The 17,444-nt window shown below is 48.2% G+C and overlaps 1 protein-coding gene across 1 annotated transcript in view; it reads left to right on the top strand.

Annotated features, from left to right (window-relative positions):
• PDCD11 (programmed cell death 11) overlaps positions 1-17,444 on the top strand; it is a 39,386-nt gene that overhangs the window by 7,695 nt on the left and 14,247 nt on the right. Inside the window, exons 8-21 of the mRNA XM_037064019.1 lie at positions 4,515-4,622; positions 5,731-5,937; positions 6,577-6,701; positions 6,879-6,939; positions 7,558-7,704; positions 9,005-9,256; positions 9,831-9,965; positions 10,518-10,712; positions 11,536-11,706; positions 12,073-12,292; positions 13,104-13,253; positions 13,584-13,699; positions 14,953-15,494; positions 16,128-16,190. Coding sequence (XP_036919914.1) covers positions 4,515-4,622; positions 5,731-5,937; positions 6,577-6,701; positions 6,879-6,939; positions 7,558-7,704; positions 9,005-9,256; positions 9,831-9,965; positions 10,518-10,712; positions 11,536-11,706; positions 12,073-12,292; positions 13,104-13,253; positions 13,584-13,699; positions 14,953-15,494; positions 16,128-16,190 — 2,492 coding nt within the window. The remainder of the gene's footprint in view (positions 1-4,514; positions 4,623-5,730; positions 5,938-6,576; positions 6,702-6,878; positions 6,940-7,557; positions 7,705-9,004; positions 9,257-9,830; positions 9,966-10,517; positions 10,713-11,535; positions 11,707-12,072; positions 12,293-13,103; positions 13,254-13,583; positions 13,700-14,952; positions 15,495-16,127; positions 16,191-17,444) is intronic.

Here is a 17,444-nt window from a genome sequence, read left to right as displayed (position 1 = left end):
GTCAAATGGTATTAAAAAGACTTAAAATGAACTGTCTCATCCTTCCTAACATCTTTAACTCTTTTAGCTTATCTTTTGAAATTCACCTCCATATTTCTAATTTACAAGCTTCTGCTGGTACCTCTTGGTTTATCAGTTGTAGGCATGGAGTTTAAAATTTCTCATCAGGGTAGACAGAGATTTGCCGCTCCTAGTAATCCCTTCCCCTGCCCCAGCCTTCCACCAGAGATAGATTAAAAGTTTGGATAAATCATTATCTAGTATTTAAGTTACTATGACTGTAAATTTTGTTTACTATTGAGCTAGGTGATTAATACACTGTGGCAATGTGTTGAGTAGCTTTTTTCCTGGAGTTGATAATCAGCTCTTTTTTGATCATTTGCTAAATTCTCCTCTACCTGTTGCTGTTTCTCCATACCCATAATTCTCCATAATTATTTTTCTTTCGCTACATTTTTCCGTGTTCTCAGACCCTTTCAATAATCTCTTAGTTACTTTTATTTCCACCTGGAGCCCCTTCTGCTGCCACCCTGCCTCCTGTATTGGAGCCTCTTGGACTCCACGTGTTACTGCTTTTGGCTTTACTCCCTCATGTTAGTAATGGCACATTCGGCAGAAGCACTTTTGGAAAGGTACATGGGGGGTTACTTCCTCGACCTAGTAGGTCAGGGATCCCCAAGACCACTCCTAGGTTCCCTTCATCAGGAAGAGTCACTGGGCTCAGAAGACAGTGGTACTCATAGCTATGATTTATTATAGTTAAAGGAGGCAAAGCAAGATCAGCAAAGGGAAAAGAGGCCGATGGAATGAAGTCTGGAAGAAACAAGGCAGTAGCTTCCAAGTGTCTTCTCCCAGCAGAGCCACAGAGGATGTACTTAATTCCTCCGGCGACTAGTTATGATGATGTATGTGAAATGTTGTCTACCAAGGACACTCAGCAGCAGCTTAGTGCCCTAGGGTTTTTAATTGGGGCAGGACACGTTGGCACCCTCTGCCTGCATGTACCAAAATTCCAGGCTCGTATAAGGAGTGGTGTAGGTACAGTTACTTTAGGTACTCAGTTCTGGGAGTGGTAGGAACCTTCCCAAAGTCCAAGTTCCGAGACACTAGCCAAGTGCTAACATTGGAAGCAGGCTTTTGTATGGATCATGGTCTCGGGCCTGCTATGTTTCTTTTCTGCACGTCTGCTATATCTGAAATCATGGTTGTTCTGCTCTCACACGTGATTGACAGTTCAGCTGGGTTTAGAATTCTAGGTCAAAAATGACTCAGAATTTTGAAGCATTATTCCCATTGTTATCTGGCCTTAGTTACGATGGGAAAGTCTGATGTTCTTTTCCTTTGTATGTGCACGTTCAAGTACTGTCTTTATTCCTGCTGTTTGAAAGTATCATGATGCTGTGCTTTGGTGTGGACAGCTCTGTTTGTGTTGGACTTTTATGATACAGAAATGCAGATCCTTCAGTTCTGGGAAAGTTCTTTTTTACACGTGAGATGTAATTCATATAATTTTGAAGTGTGTAGCTCAGAGTTGTGTGTGTGTGTGTGTGTATGTTCAGAGGGTGTGCAGCCATGGCCACTGTTTAATCCAAACATTTTCATCACCCCAGTGAGACACCCGGTACCCACTGGTGGTCATTTTCCATTCTTCCCTCCCTGAATCCCCGGCAACCACTAATCTCCTTTTTTGTCTTTAGATTTGCCTGTCCTGAATATTTCATGTAAACGAAATGATACAATATGTGGTCTTTTGTGTCTAGTTTCTTTCACTTAGCATCACGTTCTCAAGGTTCGTCTGTGGTGTACCCCATATCAGTTGTTCATTGCTTTTCATGGCTGAGTAGTATTCCACCATGTGGATATAGCAGGTTTGTCAGTTCATCAGTCGATAGACATTTGGGTGATTTCCAGCTTGATCTTTCACGAACAGTGCTGCTGTGACAGTCATGTGTAACTTTTTGTGTGGACATGTGTTTCATTTCTCTTGGGTGTATATACCTAGGAATGGAATTGCTGGGTTACATGATAACTTTCTGTTTAACTTTTTGAGGAACTGCTGAAATGGCCACACCATTTTAAATTTCCACCAGCCCTGTAGGGATTCCAATTTCTCTGCATCCTCACATACTCTCATTATTCTCCTTTTTATTGTAACCATCCTAGTGCATGTGAAGTGGTATCTCACTGTGATTTTGATTTGCATTTTTGTAATTATTAGTGATGTAGATATTGAGCATCTTTTCATGTGCTTATTGGTCATTTGTATATCTTCTTTAGAGAAATATCTATTCAAAAACCTTTGCCAGTTTTAAACTTGGGTTGTCTTTTTATTGTTAAATTGTAAGCATCCTTTATATATTCTGGATACCAGCCCCTTATTAGATCTTTTTTTGGTTTTAAAGTATAAATTTCTCTCTTTTTTTCCTGGACCGTTTGTTAATATGATGCTGGAATTCATGGATGAACCTCTTTCCTGATCACGTACATGTATTTGTCTTTATTCTGCCTTTTGGGAGAGTCTCTCAACTTGAACTTCCCATTCTGTATTGAAGTTTTGTTTTGACAGCCACAGTGCACGTGAGGCACTGAAAACTGTTAGGAAGTCTGGGTGCCTGGGCAGGACTTGCTGACTGGCTGGTTTTTGCCGTCAGGAGCAGGAGCTAGCCGACTTCCAGGGGGCAGTCTCCAAAGGCCATTGTTTTAAGTCTCTGGTGTGTGACAGTTCTCTGGAAAGGACCTGCCAGGGAGGGTCTGACCCTGACTGCCCGACAGCTAGATGGGGAAGGGGCTGGGCGTCTTCAATGTCTACGTCCATACGATATTCAGAATTTTTCTTAATCCACATTTTAAGGTTTTGCAGTCTTCCCATGTTTTGAGTCTGGTACAGTTTTTCCAGAAAATAACTCCCATTTTCTTTGGAGGTTCCTGATTTCACTGATCTACCTCATTGCTTTCTTTTGAGGTGCTTCTCACCTTAATTTCTAATTTTGGGGGGGCTCAGTAGGGTGAGTCAGCTTGCTCATGGTCAGTGTCTTGCTTATTGATTATAGAGAGAGAAGAAGGAAGGGAGGCGGGGGGGAGAAACGTTAATGTGGGAGAGAAAAATCAATTGGTTGCCTCTCATATGCACCCTGACCAGGGACTGAACCCATAACCTAGGCGTGTGCCCTGACTAGGAATTGAACCTGCAACCTTTCGGTTTATGGGATGATGCTCCAATAAAACTGAGCCATACCAGCCAGGGTCAGGGTCTTTTTTCTGCAGTCATTTGAGTTTTACTTTCTTTTTCTGGGCAAATCACCACATTAGCAACAATTTGTCTGCGTTGTCAACCTGGCAGTTCCCTGGGGACCTTTGAGCAAAGTGCCCTCCTTCTCATTGGGAAATGCTGAGGTGGGAGTGTCTGCTGGGGTCCAGCCTCGGCAGGTCCCAGTGTCCCCGAAGGATGGACAGTGCAGGCAATGAATGAAGAGTCGGACACCTGTTTGGATGCCGGAAAACAGCCAGCCTCTATGGGTCTGACCGAACTCAGAGTTTGATTAAGCTTTATTTTTATAGAAATTGTTACATGACATCAAAGGAACAGGTGCATGGCATGATCAGTTAAACAGAAAAAGTCAGTACAGAAGTAACTTGGAAAAGTACAGGAAGTTCTGTAGATTCAATTATGCTAAACAAAGGTTATTTTGACCAGGAGGGCCATTAATCAGACAATTAGAAATAGCTGTATGTACAGAGCTTTAAATGTCTATTGATGAATAGATGTTTATTAAAGTTCTTAGAATTTGGCATAGGTCAGAAGGATACACTAGACTAAACAGGGGTTATAGAAAATTTATTAAAAGACCTTTGGAGTGTCTAACTTAGTTATCTGTCTTCCTGTCTAGACTCTTTCTTTACGTACTTTGGGCTCTAACTCCTTTGTAATTGTTCCTGTGTGCTTAGTGTGTAGTAGTTACCCAGCTTCCCCTGCTTCTTATTTGTCTAATCCCATTAATGTGTATTCCTGTCCAAGGTGAAGGAGGGGCTGTTACTCCATCAACTTTTAGACGTTCAGGGGCTACCCCATCAGGGGGGACTTTTGTTCTATGGCCAAGAAATCATTTTGTACAACCTCATTGGAATTCTGCAGATCATTGGACCTGAAATACAGATGTCTAAAAATCCTACCACCTATAAATAGCAAAGACAGACATGCAGGAAGAGATAGACAGGAAATCTAGCCACAGTTGCCTCTGCTGTGCAGATGCATCTCATCCATACCGAATGTGTCAAGGGTCGGCTGTTGGTCCACTCCCGACAAGGGTCCACCTCTCTTTCTGGAAGGGAGGCGAGCTTGCTGAGTGAAGAGACATCCGGTTCCAGGGCTTTCCTGCCACTTACAGTTGTAGGAAGAAAGATTGATAAGGGTTGGCTGGGGGAGGGGAGGTGTGGCATCCAGTATGAACAGTGGCTCTCACATTCTCGGTGCCTCCGGAGAGATGTTTTCCGTGACATGCCCTGTTTGTTCCTAGGTGACTCCACTGGGCCTCACGCTAAACTTCCTCTCGTTCTTCACTGGCCTCGTTGATTTTATGCACTTGGATCCCAAGAAAGCTGGGACATATTCTTCAAATCAAGCAGTAAGTGATGTTGCCCCCATCTTTTCTTAATTCCAGTTGTAGTCCAGTCAGCTACCCAGTGCCCTGGTTAGCGTCAGGGCAGGTCCTCCCTGGGTGCAGGGAGGAGGCGAGGGGAATGAAAAGTGCTCGGAAGGACTGCAAGAAACCCCCAGTGGTTATCTCTGGGGACTGAAGTTAGAGAAGGAGCCTGTGGAGGAGAAGGAAACTTTCAGTTTTATTTCTTATCCTTCCATATAGTTTGATTTTTTTTTGGTAGCGAATCTTTTGCTTTTATAATTTCAAGTGCTTCAGAGGAGTATTTAACAGGAGAGAATAAGATGTATGTTTACATAGAAAAATGTAATTTTAAAAAATACTATGAGTATAATAGATCCAGTTTAAGAGAATAAGAAATATGTCTAAGTAAAAAAATATGACTTAAAACATGAACGGGTGTATGTAAAAAGACCCAGTTTTGAAAAAAAATTAAGGAATGTACCTAGTTAAAATACTGAAAGGTTATACGAACAGGTCTTAATGGTGATTAACGTTGGGTGATTTTTCTACCCTTATATAAAAATTCAAATTTTCTACAATTAACATGGATACTTGAGAAGAAAATTGTAATATGTAGGATTCAGAATATTTTTTATCCTGAAGTGATTTATTTCTTGTTTGTATCCATGGTAATGGATTCTATGGAGATGTCTTTGTAAAAAGCTAAGATAGCCTTTTCCACCACCTAATGATAATACTGTTAACATTTGGTGACCCTCTTTCTAATAATTGCCTTCTCCCTGTAGTCGGAGTTGAGGCATTTCGCATGCTGACGCCCGGTGGTCAGAGCCGGCTGTTGCAGGTGTATTTAGAGGAGCCTCTGGTGTAGTGACCGCTCCCGTGGTGTCTGTTGCGTGTGCACTGTTGTCCTCGTGGCCTTGATGCGTTGGACATGGCTCCTCTGGGACACTTGGTTTGAATGTTCTGCATGCTGCTCGATGCGCAAGTCGGTTTTAGTACTTACGTCCACGACCTGGTCGGCACACGGAGTCCTGACCTCTGGAAGTCTGCCCTCAGGGACCTCAGCCCCTGCGTGCCTCCTCCTGTTCATTATGTCCTTTCTCTTCTCTAGGTGAGGGCCTGCGTCCTCTGTGTCCATCCTCGGACCAGGGCTGTGCGGCTGAGCCTGCGCCCCGTTTTCCTGCAGCCCAGTCGCCCACTCACCCGGCTCTCTTGTCAGCACCTGGGAGCTGTCCTGGATGACATTCCTGTCCAGGGCTTTTTCAGCAAGGCCGGGGCCACATTCAGACTGAAGGATGGGTCTCTGGCCTATGCTCGGGTACGGAGTCTCTTTGTTTCATTAGGATCTTACCACTAGAAGGACTATTGGGACACATGGGTCCTTTTCTGCTTCTTCCATTCCTTAATTAGTTTCCTGGTTTTGAATATCCCCAAGTGTGGCAGACTGTCTGGGACCAAACAGTGCCTGTTTGGTATATTAGAATGCTTTGGAGTAGGTTTTATATATTTGATACTTAGTGGATTATAGGTATAAGAATGAATTAGGATCTATACCAGGACTTGGCCAAGTTTTTCTTAAAGGTCCAGATGGTAAATATTTTAGGCTCACAGGCCATATGGTCTCTGTCCTAACTAGTCAACTCTGTTGTTATAGCCTGGAAGCACGTATAGACACTGTGTAAATGTATGGGCACAGCTGTGTTCCAGTAAAACTTTAATTTACAAAAATAGGCACCAGCTGTGAGCTATAATTTACTAAGCCATGATCTAGACCGTTCTCTGACATAGAGATTCTGCAATGCTAAAGAGCAGTTTTGTAGTTAGAAGAATTATTTTAACAGGTCATTAGAGGACTGATTTTATGGTAGGTGATTAGTGTCATCTTGTTTTGTTTTAATGTCTGATTGCCTCAGATCTGTTGTCTCTGGCTTACCCCTAATCACTTGGTACTTTGTAGCTCAGCCATCTCTCTGATTCTAAGAGTGCCTTCAATCCTGGGGCCTTCAAGCCAGGAAGCACTCACAAGTGTAGAATCATCAACTACAGCCAAATGGATGAACTGGCTTTGCTCTCCCTGCGGACGTAAGTGGTTTCAGCGCGTGGGGGATGTGGCCGAGTGCTCCCGCGCAGATGGGCGTTCACATTTTCTCCTGGCCTGCTTGGTGGAAGTTTCCCTTCTCGCCAGTGTGATTTTAGTAGCCCTGAATTTTAGGTACCTCAGCCCTGGTTTGTTTAATCTTATATTTCCTTTTGTTCTAGGTCTGTTATTGAAGCTCAGTACCTGAGCTTTCATGACATCAAGCCTGGGGCATTAGTAAAGGTAATGCGTCCAGATGCTCCCCAAACTTCAGACATGTTTTATTCCACAGGTTAACAGTCCATTCATTTGTCCTCATGGGAACGCATTTAAAGCCATATTCCTTGCCTCTCTGCCTGCTAACTGGGATTTTTTTTCCTTCCCTTGGGGAACATGTAGTTGATTTCAAGGTAAGGTCTCAGCAGGACCGCCCAACTACAGAGGTGGTAGTCAGCAACCCTGGCATGTATGGCGTTTATTACACCGGGTCAAAAGGTAGTTTTGTGGTGATCTGCCTGCCTGGCATGTTGGTAAGAAGCCAGTTCCTGTGGCTTCTCCTTTTCAACCCTTTAGCCCCAACTGAGCAGCTCCCCTTTATTTTTTAGGGGACACAGTCCCCTCCTTTAGAGAATACATGTGTAAGGCAGACACACACACAAAAAGATGCCAAGGTTCCCATACATAAATCTGACTACATCCAGCACAGTGCGGGCTATGTGCTTTACCCCTCTGAGATCTGGAGTAACAGGCACAGTTAACCCAGAAACCTGGACTTTGGAAGAGAGGTGCGACGTGCATTGTGTTAAGAGGTGGAGGAAACCATTCTGGAGGCATGATGCATCTTCTCTTGTGACTCCCTAGGGCACAGTGCTGACCGTGAAGCCATACGGGATGTTGGTGCAGGTGGGAGAGCAAATCAGGGGCCTGGTACCTCCCATGCATCTGGCTGACATCCTGATGAAGAATCCAGAGAAGAAGTACCACATTGGGGATGAAGTCACATGCCGGGTGAGCCTTCTGAAGGGTCTCTGTTGGGGATTTGGCCCGATGGGAAGCACAATGCTTTTCGGACGAAGTTTCTGCCCGTTTCCACTAAATGGTCCCGTAATAGCTTCAGTGTTACGCATTGGGAAGAGGCAACTGGCTTCCTGTCCTTGAGAATCGTGTAGCGTGATCAAGAGTTCAGGCCAGTGATGAAGAGATGAAGAGAACAGGCCAGTGTGTGACCTTTCGCCCCGTGGTTTGGTGCAGTTTCTACTCGGATCACACCTCAGAAAGGGGAGGCGAGGGCGGACCAGGGCAGCTGGAATCGTTGATGGTGGCAGTAGCAACTACCACGTAACACGCCCGTTGCTGTGCTGGGCACGTGAAATGCAGTATTTCATTTAGTCCTGAAAACAAACAACCCTGTAAAGTAAGCACTATTGTCCTTATTTTGCAGGCGGGGAAATTAAAGCTTAGGAAAGCCAAGTATCCAAAGTCACACAGCCAGTAAATGGCAGAACCAGCTTTCACATTTAGCTCTGTGTAACAGTCATGTATCCTTGATGTCTGGCAGAAGTGGGACTTGAACTAGAAAGGGCAGGTAAGATTTTGTAGGGTGAGGAGGAGCAAGCAGTATGTCAGGCACCGAAATAGCCCAAACAAGGCTGCCGAAACCAAGTATCTTATTACAAAGGTTTGAATCTCAGGAAGAGCTTCACAAAAATTGTGAAATTAAAGGTGATAGTACACAGTACTTTTTATTATTTTCATTGTATTTTATTGCTGTGTTTTCTTTTTATTTCACTTCTGTCAACAAAGAGATTGACTACCCATTGGCACGATATTTTGTGGCTGTGGGGTCAGGAAGCTTACAAGTAGAGGCATATCTGTGCCCTCGGGGAGGTGACTTTCTGAGGGATGAGAGGTGGTTGGATCTCTTGGTCTCAGCCTACAGCTGACACACAGGTGGTAGATTGCCTCAGACATTCCTTCTATCGGACGAGATACTCGTGGTCCAGGAAGGAGCTAAGGCGGGTAGAAGTAACTGGCGCAGGCCTCTGCGGGTGCAGTGGGCTGATGAGTGTTGCTGCAGACCCGGGAGGGAGCTGATGGGAGGGGGTGCATTTGAAACAGACAAATGCTGCCTGGGTTGTCACCCAGCAGGGAGCAGGGAGGGTCTGCAGCTGAGATGATTCTTGGGAGGGGGGAGATAGCGGGGTCTTAGGGACTGGCCACAGCTTCTGGTTCAGGGGGTTGCAGAGACCAGCTCGGTGGCCCTCTTGGTAATGGGCAACTTGATGACAGCCAGTATCCTCTTCCCTAGGTTTTGCTTTGTGACCCTGAAGCCAAAAAGCTGATGATGACCCTGAAGAAAACCTTGGTTGAGTCCAAACTTCCTGCCATTACCTGCTATGCCGACGTCAAGCCCGGTCTGCAGACACATGGCTTCATCCTCAGGGTCAAGGACTATGGCTGCATTGTGAAGTTCTACAATGATGTGCAGGGACTGGTACCCAAGCATGAGCTCAGTGCCGAGTATGTCCCTGACCCAGAGAGGGTCTTTTATATCGGCCAGGTAATCCTTTCCCCAGACAGGCTCTGACCCTTGGTGACCCCATGACCACAGATTTGAAGGAGTGGTAAGGAGAGCAATTTTTTAATAGATGAGGAAGAGATCATATGGCACAGTGGGCCTGAGCCAACTAGGTGAAGGGTTGGGAACAGAACAGAGAGAAACCCTCGAGAGGTTTCAACAGAAGCTGGCAAACTAATGGACCTCAGACCCACAACCTGGAAGAAATTAAGTCTTTCCTGGTGGTGGTGTCCCTCACATCACAAGTTGTTCTCAGGCCACTGCCACCACCAGGGGGCAGTGCCATAAAACTAGTGAATCTGGGTCTGTCTAGGAAGAATTGTTTAGAATTTGAGGTGGTACCAAAAATGTATTTATGTGTTGCTTTCACCTAAAGGCTGACTTGGGGAGGGAGTTTCTCTGTAGTTCTCCGTATATTTCTTTCCTCTGCGTTCTGATCCGATCCAGAATCTGGGTGGATCTCCCAAGGCCTCTGTAGTGCTGGTAGAAGACACCTCTCTCCAGGGTCTGACAGGCTTCTTGGGAGGTTTGCTGAGCAGGTGTGGTTTCCCACCAGGTGGTGAAGGTTGTGGTGCTGAACTGTGAGCCATCCAAAGAGAGGATGCTCTTGTCCTTCAAGCTATTGAGTGATCCAAAGAAGGAGCACATGAGACGCAGCCAGAAGAAAGGAAAAACCATTAACGTTGGGCAGGTACATGGACTTCTCCAGACAAGTTGTTTGAGTTTACAGTTGCCATGAGCAGGTGCCCTTGACCTGTAGGGCACTGCAACCTGGGGGATAGAAAGGCCCAGGTAGGTAGCTAAGATTCCGGGGCCATCGTGAGTTGAGGTTTTGAGGGGGAACCTCACGTATGTTCTTCCCTGTATGTCAGAGCAAATGACAGCTGTCCGGAACAGGAACGCTGTGTCATGGGGTGGCTTTCTGGCAGCGTGTGCTGCCCTCTTTCCTCTCTGGCTCCTAGGGCTGTGCTTTGAGACTGTCCTTTCTCTGGGACCCCATGGAGGGACTTGGGAGAGGAATGACGTGAACACACTGACGGGTCCGGGCAGATGCATGGGTGTGCCTGCTGGGTCTTTGGAATCACGGTAGTGGTGTGGAGTGTGGAGAAAGCTCTGATCTTGACCTTTCCGTGACTCCTGGTGCTGGAATTGGATGTCTCTGGTCTCTGCCTGACCGGGACAAGGTTGCTCTCTCTGCCCAGTACAAGTACTATTTATTTTCCTCTTTCTCTCCCCTGGATAGTTGGTGGATGTAAAGGTTTTAGAGAAGACCAAAGACGGGCTGGAGGTGGCTGTCCTGCCCCACAACATCCCGGCTTTCCTCCCCACGTCTCACCTGTCGGACCACGTCGCTAATGGCCCACTGTTGTATCACTGGCTCCAGGCTGGTGATACCCTTCACAGAGTGCTGTGTCTGAGCCAGAGTGAGGGCCATGTCGTATCCTTTAGTGGTCTCTGGGGAGTCACAGTCACTGTCCGGGAGACTCTGGGTTGGGCTGTGCTCTTGGTTGGAAACCCCATGGGAATAGTTGGCCATTTGACTGCTTCCATAAAACCAAACCAGTGAGCAAGCCTGCACTTCCCTGTATTTCCTGGTGGGAACTAAGAGTGGGAGTGGAATCCCGCCAGCACATGCCGGTGGTCGGGGCAGAGTGGAGGCGGAGTGGCCTGCCAGGCCCAGCGGGGCAGTTCCAGTAGCGCCTCTGCCTTCACAGGGCGCTCAGTGCTCGCCCCTCGAGTTGGAATAATTAACAGAGTAGTTGCTGTTCTTTTCCACCCTCATTCCCCCGAAGGGATATTGGGCTCAGAATGTTCCCTTTGATCTTGGAGTGGGTGTTTTGAAGGAGAACATTGCCTCTTTTCTCACGGAACATAAAATCCCCTTGGAGTGAAGAGAGGCAGAGGAGCTGAGGTAGGGTTGGTTAGTGGGAAGACCTGGGAGGACCGTGTCGGGGCCAGTCCAGCTGCCGAGCCGCAGGGAAGAGCCATCCCTGTTTTGGCCCCCCCAGGAGCCTGGGGTTAAGGAAAGGAGCAGAACAGTGAGTCCCCAACTTGACTGTGCATCGGAATCATGGGGGCTCTCCCACAGCGTGCTGGGCCTTACCTCAGAGTTTCCAGTCTGTAGGTCTGGGGGGGTGCTGCTGCTGGGGGTCTGCACACTTAGAGACCCACAGGAGCAGCAGGGGAGCGGGGGGGAGAAAGATGGGGAGGTGGACATTTCATCTGCCCTTTCTGGAATATTCCTTGATGAAGTGCCCTAGCTCCTTTGTAGGAAGCCAGCGTTGGTCTCCACAGTAGAGGGTGGCCAGGATCCCAAGAGCTTCTCAGAAATCCAGCCTGGAATGCTGCTCATTGGTTTTGTGAAGAGCATCAAGGACTATGGTGTGTTCGTCCAGTTCCCTTCAGGTCTCAGCGGACTGGCCCCCAAAGCGGTAAGTGCCGCTCCGTGCACAAGGGCACGGGGTAGTGGGACCAGAGGGTTGATGGGAAGGAGCAGGGTATGTCGATGCCTTGGAAGATTTTTCAGAGGCATGGTGTAAAGGACCCTGGTTGGAGGGCATGGAGCTGAGGTGCCGTCCATGCCCCTCCTGAGCAGCTGTGTCCTCCTGTGGGAAGGGTACCTTTTTCTCCTTCACACTCTGTTTTGATGGAAGGGGTGTGAGGCTGGACCCAGAGAGGGCTGGGGCAACTTTCTGGGTCCCGTCTCCCCGCCTTTCACACCCCTTTCTGGGCACGTTAATGGGTTGTCTTAATAGAGATGTGTTTCCCCGTTTCCATTTTCTGCCTGTTTTGTTTAGATCATGAGTGACAAATTTGTGACCTCCACAAGTGACCACTTTGTCGAGGGGCAGACAGTGGTGGCGAAGGTGACCAACGTGGATGAGGAGAAGCAGCGGATGCTGCTGTCTCTACGGCTGTCGGACTGCAGTCTGGGGGACCGGGCCACCACCAGCCTCTTGCTCCTGAGCCAGTGCCTGGAGGAGCGGCAGGGCGTGCGCAGTCTCATGAGCAACCGAGGTGTGTGCGTGGAGGGGGGCGGGGGGTGCCAAGGGCAGGGGCCAGGTGGGGTTCCTGCGTAATAAGTGGTGCCCACCTGTTCCTCTGAGTAGTTGGGCTTTCTAGATACTGACAACACTTTTGATTAACTTTTCAGAATGGGAGCGTGATGCATAAAGTACACAAATCATTTACGGTTCAGCTCAGCTCAGTAAACATGTATAAAATGAACATGCCCGTTTACCTATCACCCAACTTCAGATAAAGATCACCGCCCCCATCCTGGGCCCCTCTGTGCCCTTGTCCAGTCCAGAACCAGAACTTCCCTCGTTCTGTGCCTTCTCAGGGTTGTATTTGCTGTGACTCCATTTTCCTCCTCACTTTTTGTTCCCCTGTGTGACGTCCTGGGAGTGGTGGAATAGGGACCTGCCAGAGGGCTCGGGGAGGGGCTGGTTGCTGTTCTGACCCTTCTGAGCTTTGAACCGCTGTGGAGGATCGGCAGCACCCTAACTGGGTTTGGGAGTAAGAAGCTCAGGAGGGTAGAATCCAAAGAGAAAGAAAGAGAATTCAGAAAGCAGGGGAAAGTGTGTGTTTCCAGCATTGTTTGGCTGTATTCATGAGCTATGGCCAGGTGGAATTAGCACAAGCCATAGGCGTCTGTCCCTGCGACAGGAATTTTCCTGGGTGTCAGACACTTTTACCCAAAGTGACGTCACCTTCACAATGCTTCAGCGCTCCACTGTCCTCCATGCAGTAGCCCATTTCCGAAGGGAAAGAATGGTGAGAAGGTTGTTTCTTCCTGCTAATTCCTGTTTCCTTGGGGCTCTGGCAGACTCTGTGTTGATCCAGACACTGGCCGAGATGGTCCCAGGGATGGTCCTTGACCTGGAGGTGCAGGAGGTGTTGGGAGATGGCTCTGTGGTGTTCAGCGAGGGCCCGGTGCCAGGCCTGGTTCTGAGGGCCAGCAGATACCATCGGGCAGGTGAGTGCTCTGGTCTTGCCCACCGTGGTTGGTGGGAAACCCTTGCCCATTGCTTCCTTCCCTGGATACAGAATTTCCAAATACACAGGGTAGATGAGCTGATTCAGTAGAAACTGTGGGTATGCCTGTCCTGTGTGAGTGCAAATCAGGACAACTGACGGCATTCTAAAGAAGGTTTAGGTAGGAATCCTTTTATTGTGAAAATTAGATAAATCTAGATCTTTATACATCAGGTTGCATAAGTTAAGACACACCTGTACTTGAATTGTGGGAGCCAGGCCCTTGGCGGCCTGGGGGTGGTGACCGGCTGTGTCTGCTTCTGCCCTGCAGGGCAGGAGGTGGAAGCTGGGCAGAAGAAGAAGGCCGTGATCCTGCATGTTGACATGGTGAAGCTGGAAGTGCATGTTTCCCTCTCCCACGATTTGGTGAATAGAAAAGCTAAAAAGGTGAGCTCGCTGATGCCGTTTGTTTCCATGGTTTTAAAGGCATTATATACCCTTCAGCCCACACATCTTGCCCAGGAATTCTAACACAAATGCTTGGAGACGGGCTGACCTCATGCCTGGTTGTATCTGTGTCGTTGCCAGTTCATACCTGTCATTTTGGTGAGTTATTAGGAGCACTGACTTTCATTCTGGTTCAGATGATAAGGGCCAAGCAGGTAGTATGAATGAGGGAAGCGGGCCAGGTGGGTTTGGGGGGGGGAGCAGTAAGCCTTTGCCAGCCTGCGGGGTGCACGCCCTGCCCACTGCCCGCTGAGGGGACAGACCATTCCTTTCCCTCTGGTGTCATCAGGCAGCAGCGTCTGGTGTTGGTAGCCTTCGATTGTTAAGAGCAGGCTGAATTTGGATTTTTATTTGGAATAAGAGTGGGAAGGTTGAAAACCACTTTAAAAACATCACATGACCCAAACAAAACATGTCTGTGGGTAGTTCTGACCTCCAGGCTGCTCTTCGATACCCCCTCCTGAACGCTTTTGTGTGAGAGAATGATGGGTTCAAGCAGAATCTCCAGTCTCGCAGAATTTTTCTCTGGGTGATGTCTATATTTGGTCATTGTCTAAAGTACTTACTAAGCACTCAGTTGAGTAGAATGTGGTATGGGGGGCTAGTTCATATGGATAATTCTTAACCTCTAGTTGCTTGTGATTTTAAGACTTCAAGGGACAAAGAGAAATAGAAAACAGTACTAACCCCTCACTAAGTGTTCTAGCAGGTCCTCGTTCTGTTTTATCATCCAAGTGGAGCTGGTACATGACAGCGTGAGCACAGCTTGGATGTAGGAGAAAGATGGGCTAAGTGCCTAGCACATAGTAAGTAAGCTCTTGGTAGTGACTCTTTGTTGAATGAAAGAGTAAATAAACTGGGGGGAGAGCTGTAGGACTGAGAGAGGTGGGAGCCATACTGTCTCAAAGCTGGAGTACCCTTAGAAGTCACCTGGCGGATTTCACTAGTTCGAGGATAGGACCTGGACTTGGAATTCAAACAGAACAAAAGCTAGCCCAGGTGGTTCTGGTGTGGCATTCTGATTTTAGTCAAGTCACCTCAGTGTACAGGAAGGGGAAGCTTGGCCGAGGAAGTGAAGGCTGGTTTGTCACCACCAGACTAGCCGTGGCTCCGCTCACCGCGTGGAGCCCAGCAGGCAGGGCACGAGTGTGAGCCCCGTAACAAGTAGGGACCGCGGGTCTCCTGTTTTCCAGCTGAAGAAAGGCAGTGAGCACCAGGCGGTGGTGCAGCACCTGGAGGAGCCCTTCGCCGTTGCCTCCTTGGTGGAGACTGGCGACCTGGTAGCTTTCTCCCTGACCACTCATCTCAACGACACCTTCCGCTTTGACTCGGAGAAGTTGCAGGTGGGACAGGGTGTCTCCCTAACCATCAAGACCACGGAACCGGGAGTGACTGGCCTTCTTTTGGCTGTGGAGGGGCCAGCTGCTAAGAGGACCATGAGACAGACCCGGAAGGACTCTGAGACAGTCGACGAGGATGATGAAGGGGATCCGGCAGTGGTTGTAGGGGCTAAAAAGGAGCACGCCCTCTCCATCGGGGACATGGTCACAGGGACCGTCAAGTCCATTAAGCCCACCCATGTGGTTGTGACCCTGGAAAATGGCATCGTTGGCTGTATCCATGCCTCCCACATTCTAGATGATGTTCCAGTGGGCACATCTCCTACTGCCAAGCTGAAAGTCGGGAAGACGGTCACCGCCCGAGTGATTGGCGGGCGAGACATGAAGACATTCAAGTATGGAGGCTTTGGGGGGTGGGCGGCTTTGAGGAGAGGTGGTTGCTGGCTTTGTGAAGTGCGAGTGATGGTAGTGATTGATTCATAGGCAAGTGGTGGAGACCGAGAGGACAGCCAGTGTGTAACACGCCTAACAGGCCACCCTCTGCCTCAGCGGTTACTGTCATTCACCCTGGTCTGCACACCTGAGTTATACTCATTTGCTTTCAATCTTGCTGCAATATGTTATTGTAGCAGAAATCTTTGCTATAGTAAGAAAAGCAAAAAAAATACTTAAGTCTAGCAGTAACTTGCAATACTAATTTCATTAACTAACTGTGAGATCTTCAGTAAGTCATTTCTTTCCTCTAGACCTCAATTTCTTAACTTTCAGAATGAGGGAATTAGAGTGTATAGTTTGTAAAGAAAGTTATTTTCAGGGTGTCAGACGAAAATGCTAAAAGGTCAGACGAGCAGGCCCCTTAGCGTGTGCTGCCGAGAGTGGGACTCCTCAGGCCCGACCTGCCCCGGGTGGTGGTGTGGCAGCCGGGCGGGCGGCTTTCCGAGCGTGGTGGGGAGTGGACGGAAACTGGTCTCCAGGGTGTGCTGTTACAGAGAAACAGAGAAATGGTTTGATCTGATTTGTGTCCCCAGGTTTCTCCCAATAAGTCATCCCAGGTTTATTCGAACCATCCCGGAGCTGAGTGTTCGGCCAAGGTGAGGGGAGCTTCCCGCAGCATCGTCCCATGGGAGGAGCTCTGGGCTTCGGAGGCAGGAGCCCGAGTCCTAGTCTGCATTCTGCCAGTGTCGTGACTGACTCTGCCTCTCCGTCCGGGTGGACTTACCAGTTTTTCTCTTGTAGGGATATTTGGCTCTCAGAGGGCTAGTTAGTGGGATTACATGAAAATTAATGTAAAAACTGTATTCAGGGCTTAAGTATCATTTAAAGGCTTGATAGCAGTTCTGTCTGTAGGCATGTAACAAAAAGAAATAATTCTGCTCTCAACCCAGTTTCCTAAATAAATGCTACGTAGCCAAGAATACTTGTTTTCGGAATGCAGACTACTATGTGGTGACTGGAATTTTAGGTCGTGCTCTAGCGGACTCTGCAGAGGGGTGTTCTAGGGGGTGTTCCGTGCAGAGGAGAAGTAAGTAGTGGTTGTGGGTAGCGGTGGGTCCAGTCTGTGTGGGGTCATTTTTTCAGAGGATCTTAAGCATCTCGATCCATGGGCCTATCTGCTGTGCTTCCTCCATAAAAACGAACGAAAACCCCCAGCCTTTCAGAACTGATAGGCCGTCCATGAATGACTGTGGGAATGCCATTATGGAAGGGCCTCTTACATAGCTTTCAGGGAGTAAGAGTTGGTCCTCATCCTGATGGGCTCCAGTGGAATATTTCTGGGAAGGGTTGTGTCTGAGACGGGGAAGTGGCCCTGGAACCCTGAATCCCAAATGCCAACAACACCCTCAGTTCCAAAACAGTGAGATTTGGTGTGGGCGCACATTCCTGTTTGTTCGATCTCCGGTTTCTCTAGTTTTGTAGGGTTTTTTGTGTCCCCTCCAGTCTCTTTGTTTTGGGGAGAGAAAAGAGACCTCATCATATTAGTCGTTGTATAATGCAGCTTCACCTCTGAGGCATGGTGTCTTGTTTAATTAAGTGTTGAGGTGGGGTAGTTTATTCAAGCTAAGGGTAGATGCCTTAAATTAATGAACACTGTAAGGGAAAACCCACTGTGATCCTGAGTGGCCCTTGCCCCTCTCCTTAGCTAACACTGCTGTCGTGGGTCAGTGGTCCACCCTCCTGTCTCAGGGGGCAGAGGTGTGAACCCACATGGTGCCCCTTGGCTGTGCTAGTCGGGGTGAGCCTGGCCACAGTACATATATTGAGCGGGTGGGGGATGGGAGTTGTAGTAACAGCAGGATGGACGGCGGGTGAACTTGGGCACATCTGCCGCCTCCTCCTGCACCTGC

The sequence above is a fragment of the Sturnira hondurensis genome, unplaced genomic scaffold (assembly GCF_014824575.4).
Source record: "Sturnira hondurensis isolate 20B ecotype Veracruz unplaced genomic scaffold, ASM1482457v3 Scaffold0014854, whole genome shotgun sequence".
Classification (NCBI taxonomy): Eukaryota; Metazoa; Chordata; class Mammalia; order Chiroptera; family Phyllostomidae; genus Sturnira; species Sturnira hondurensis.
This window is presented reverse-complemented; position numbering and strand designations above follow the sequence as displayed.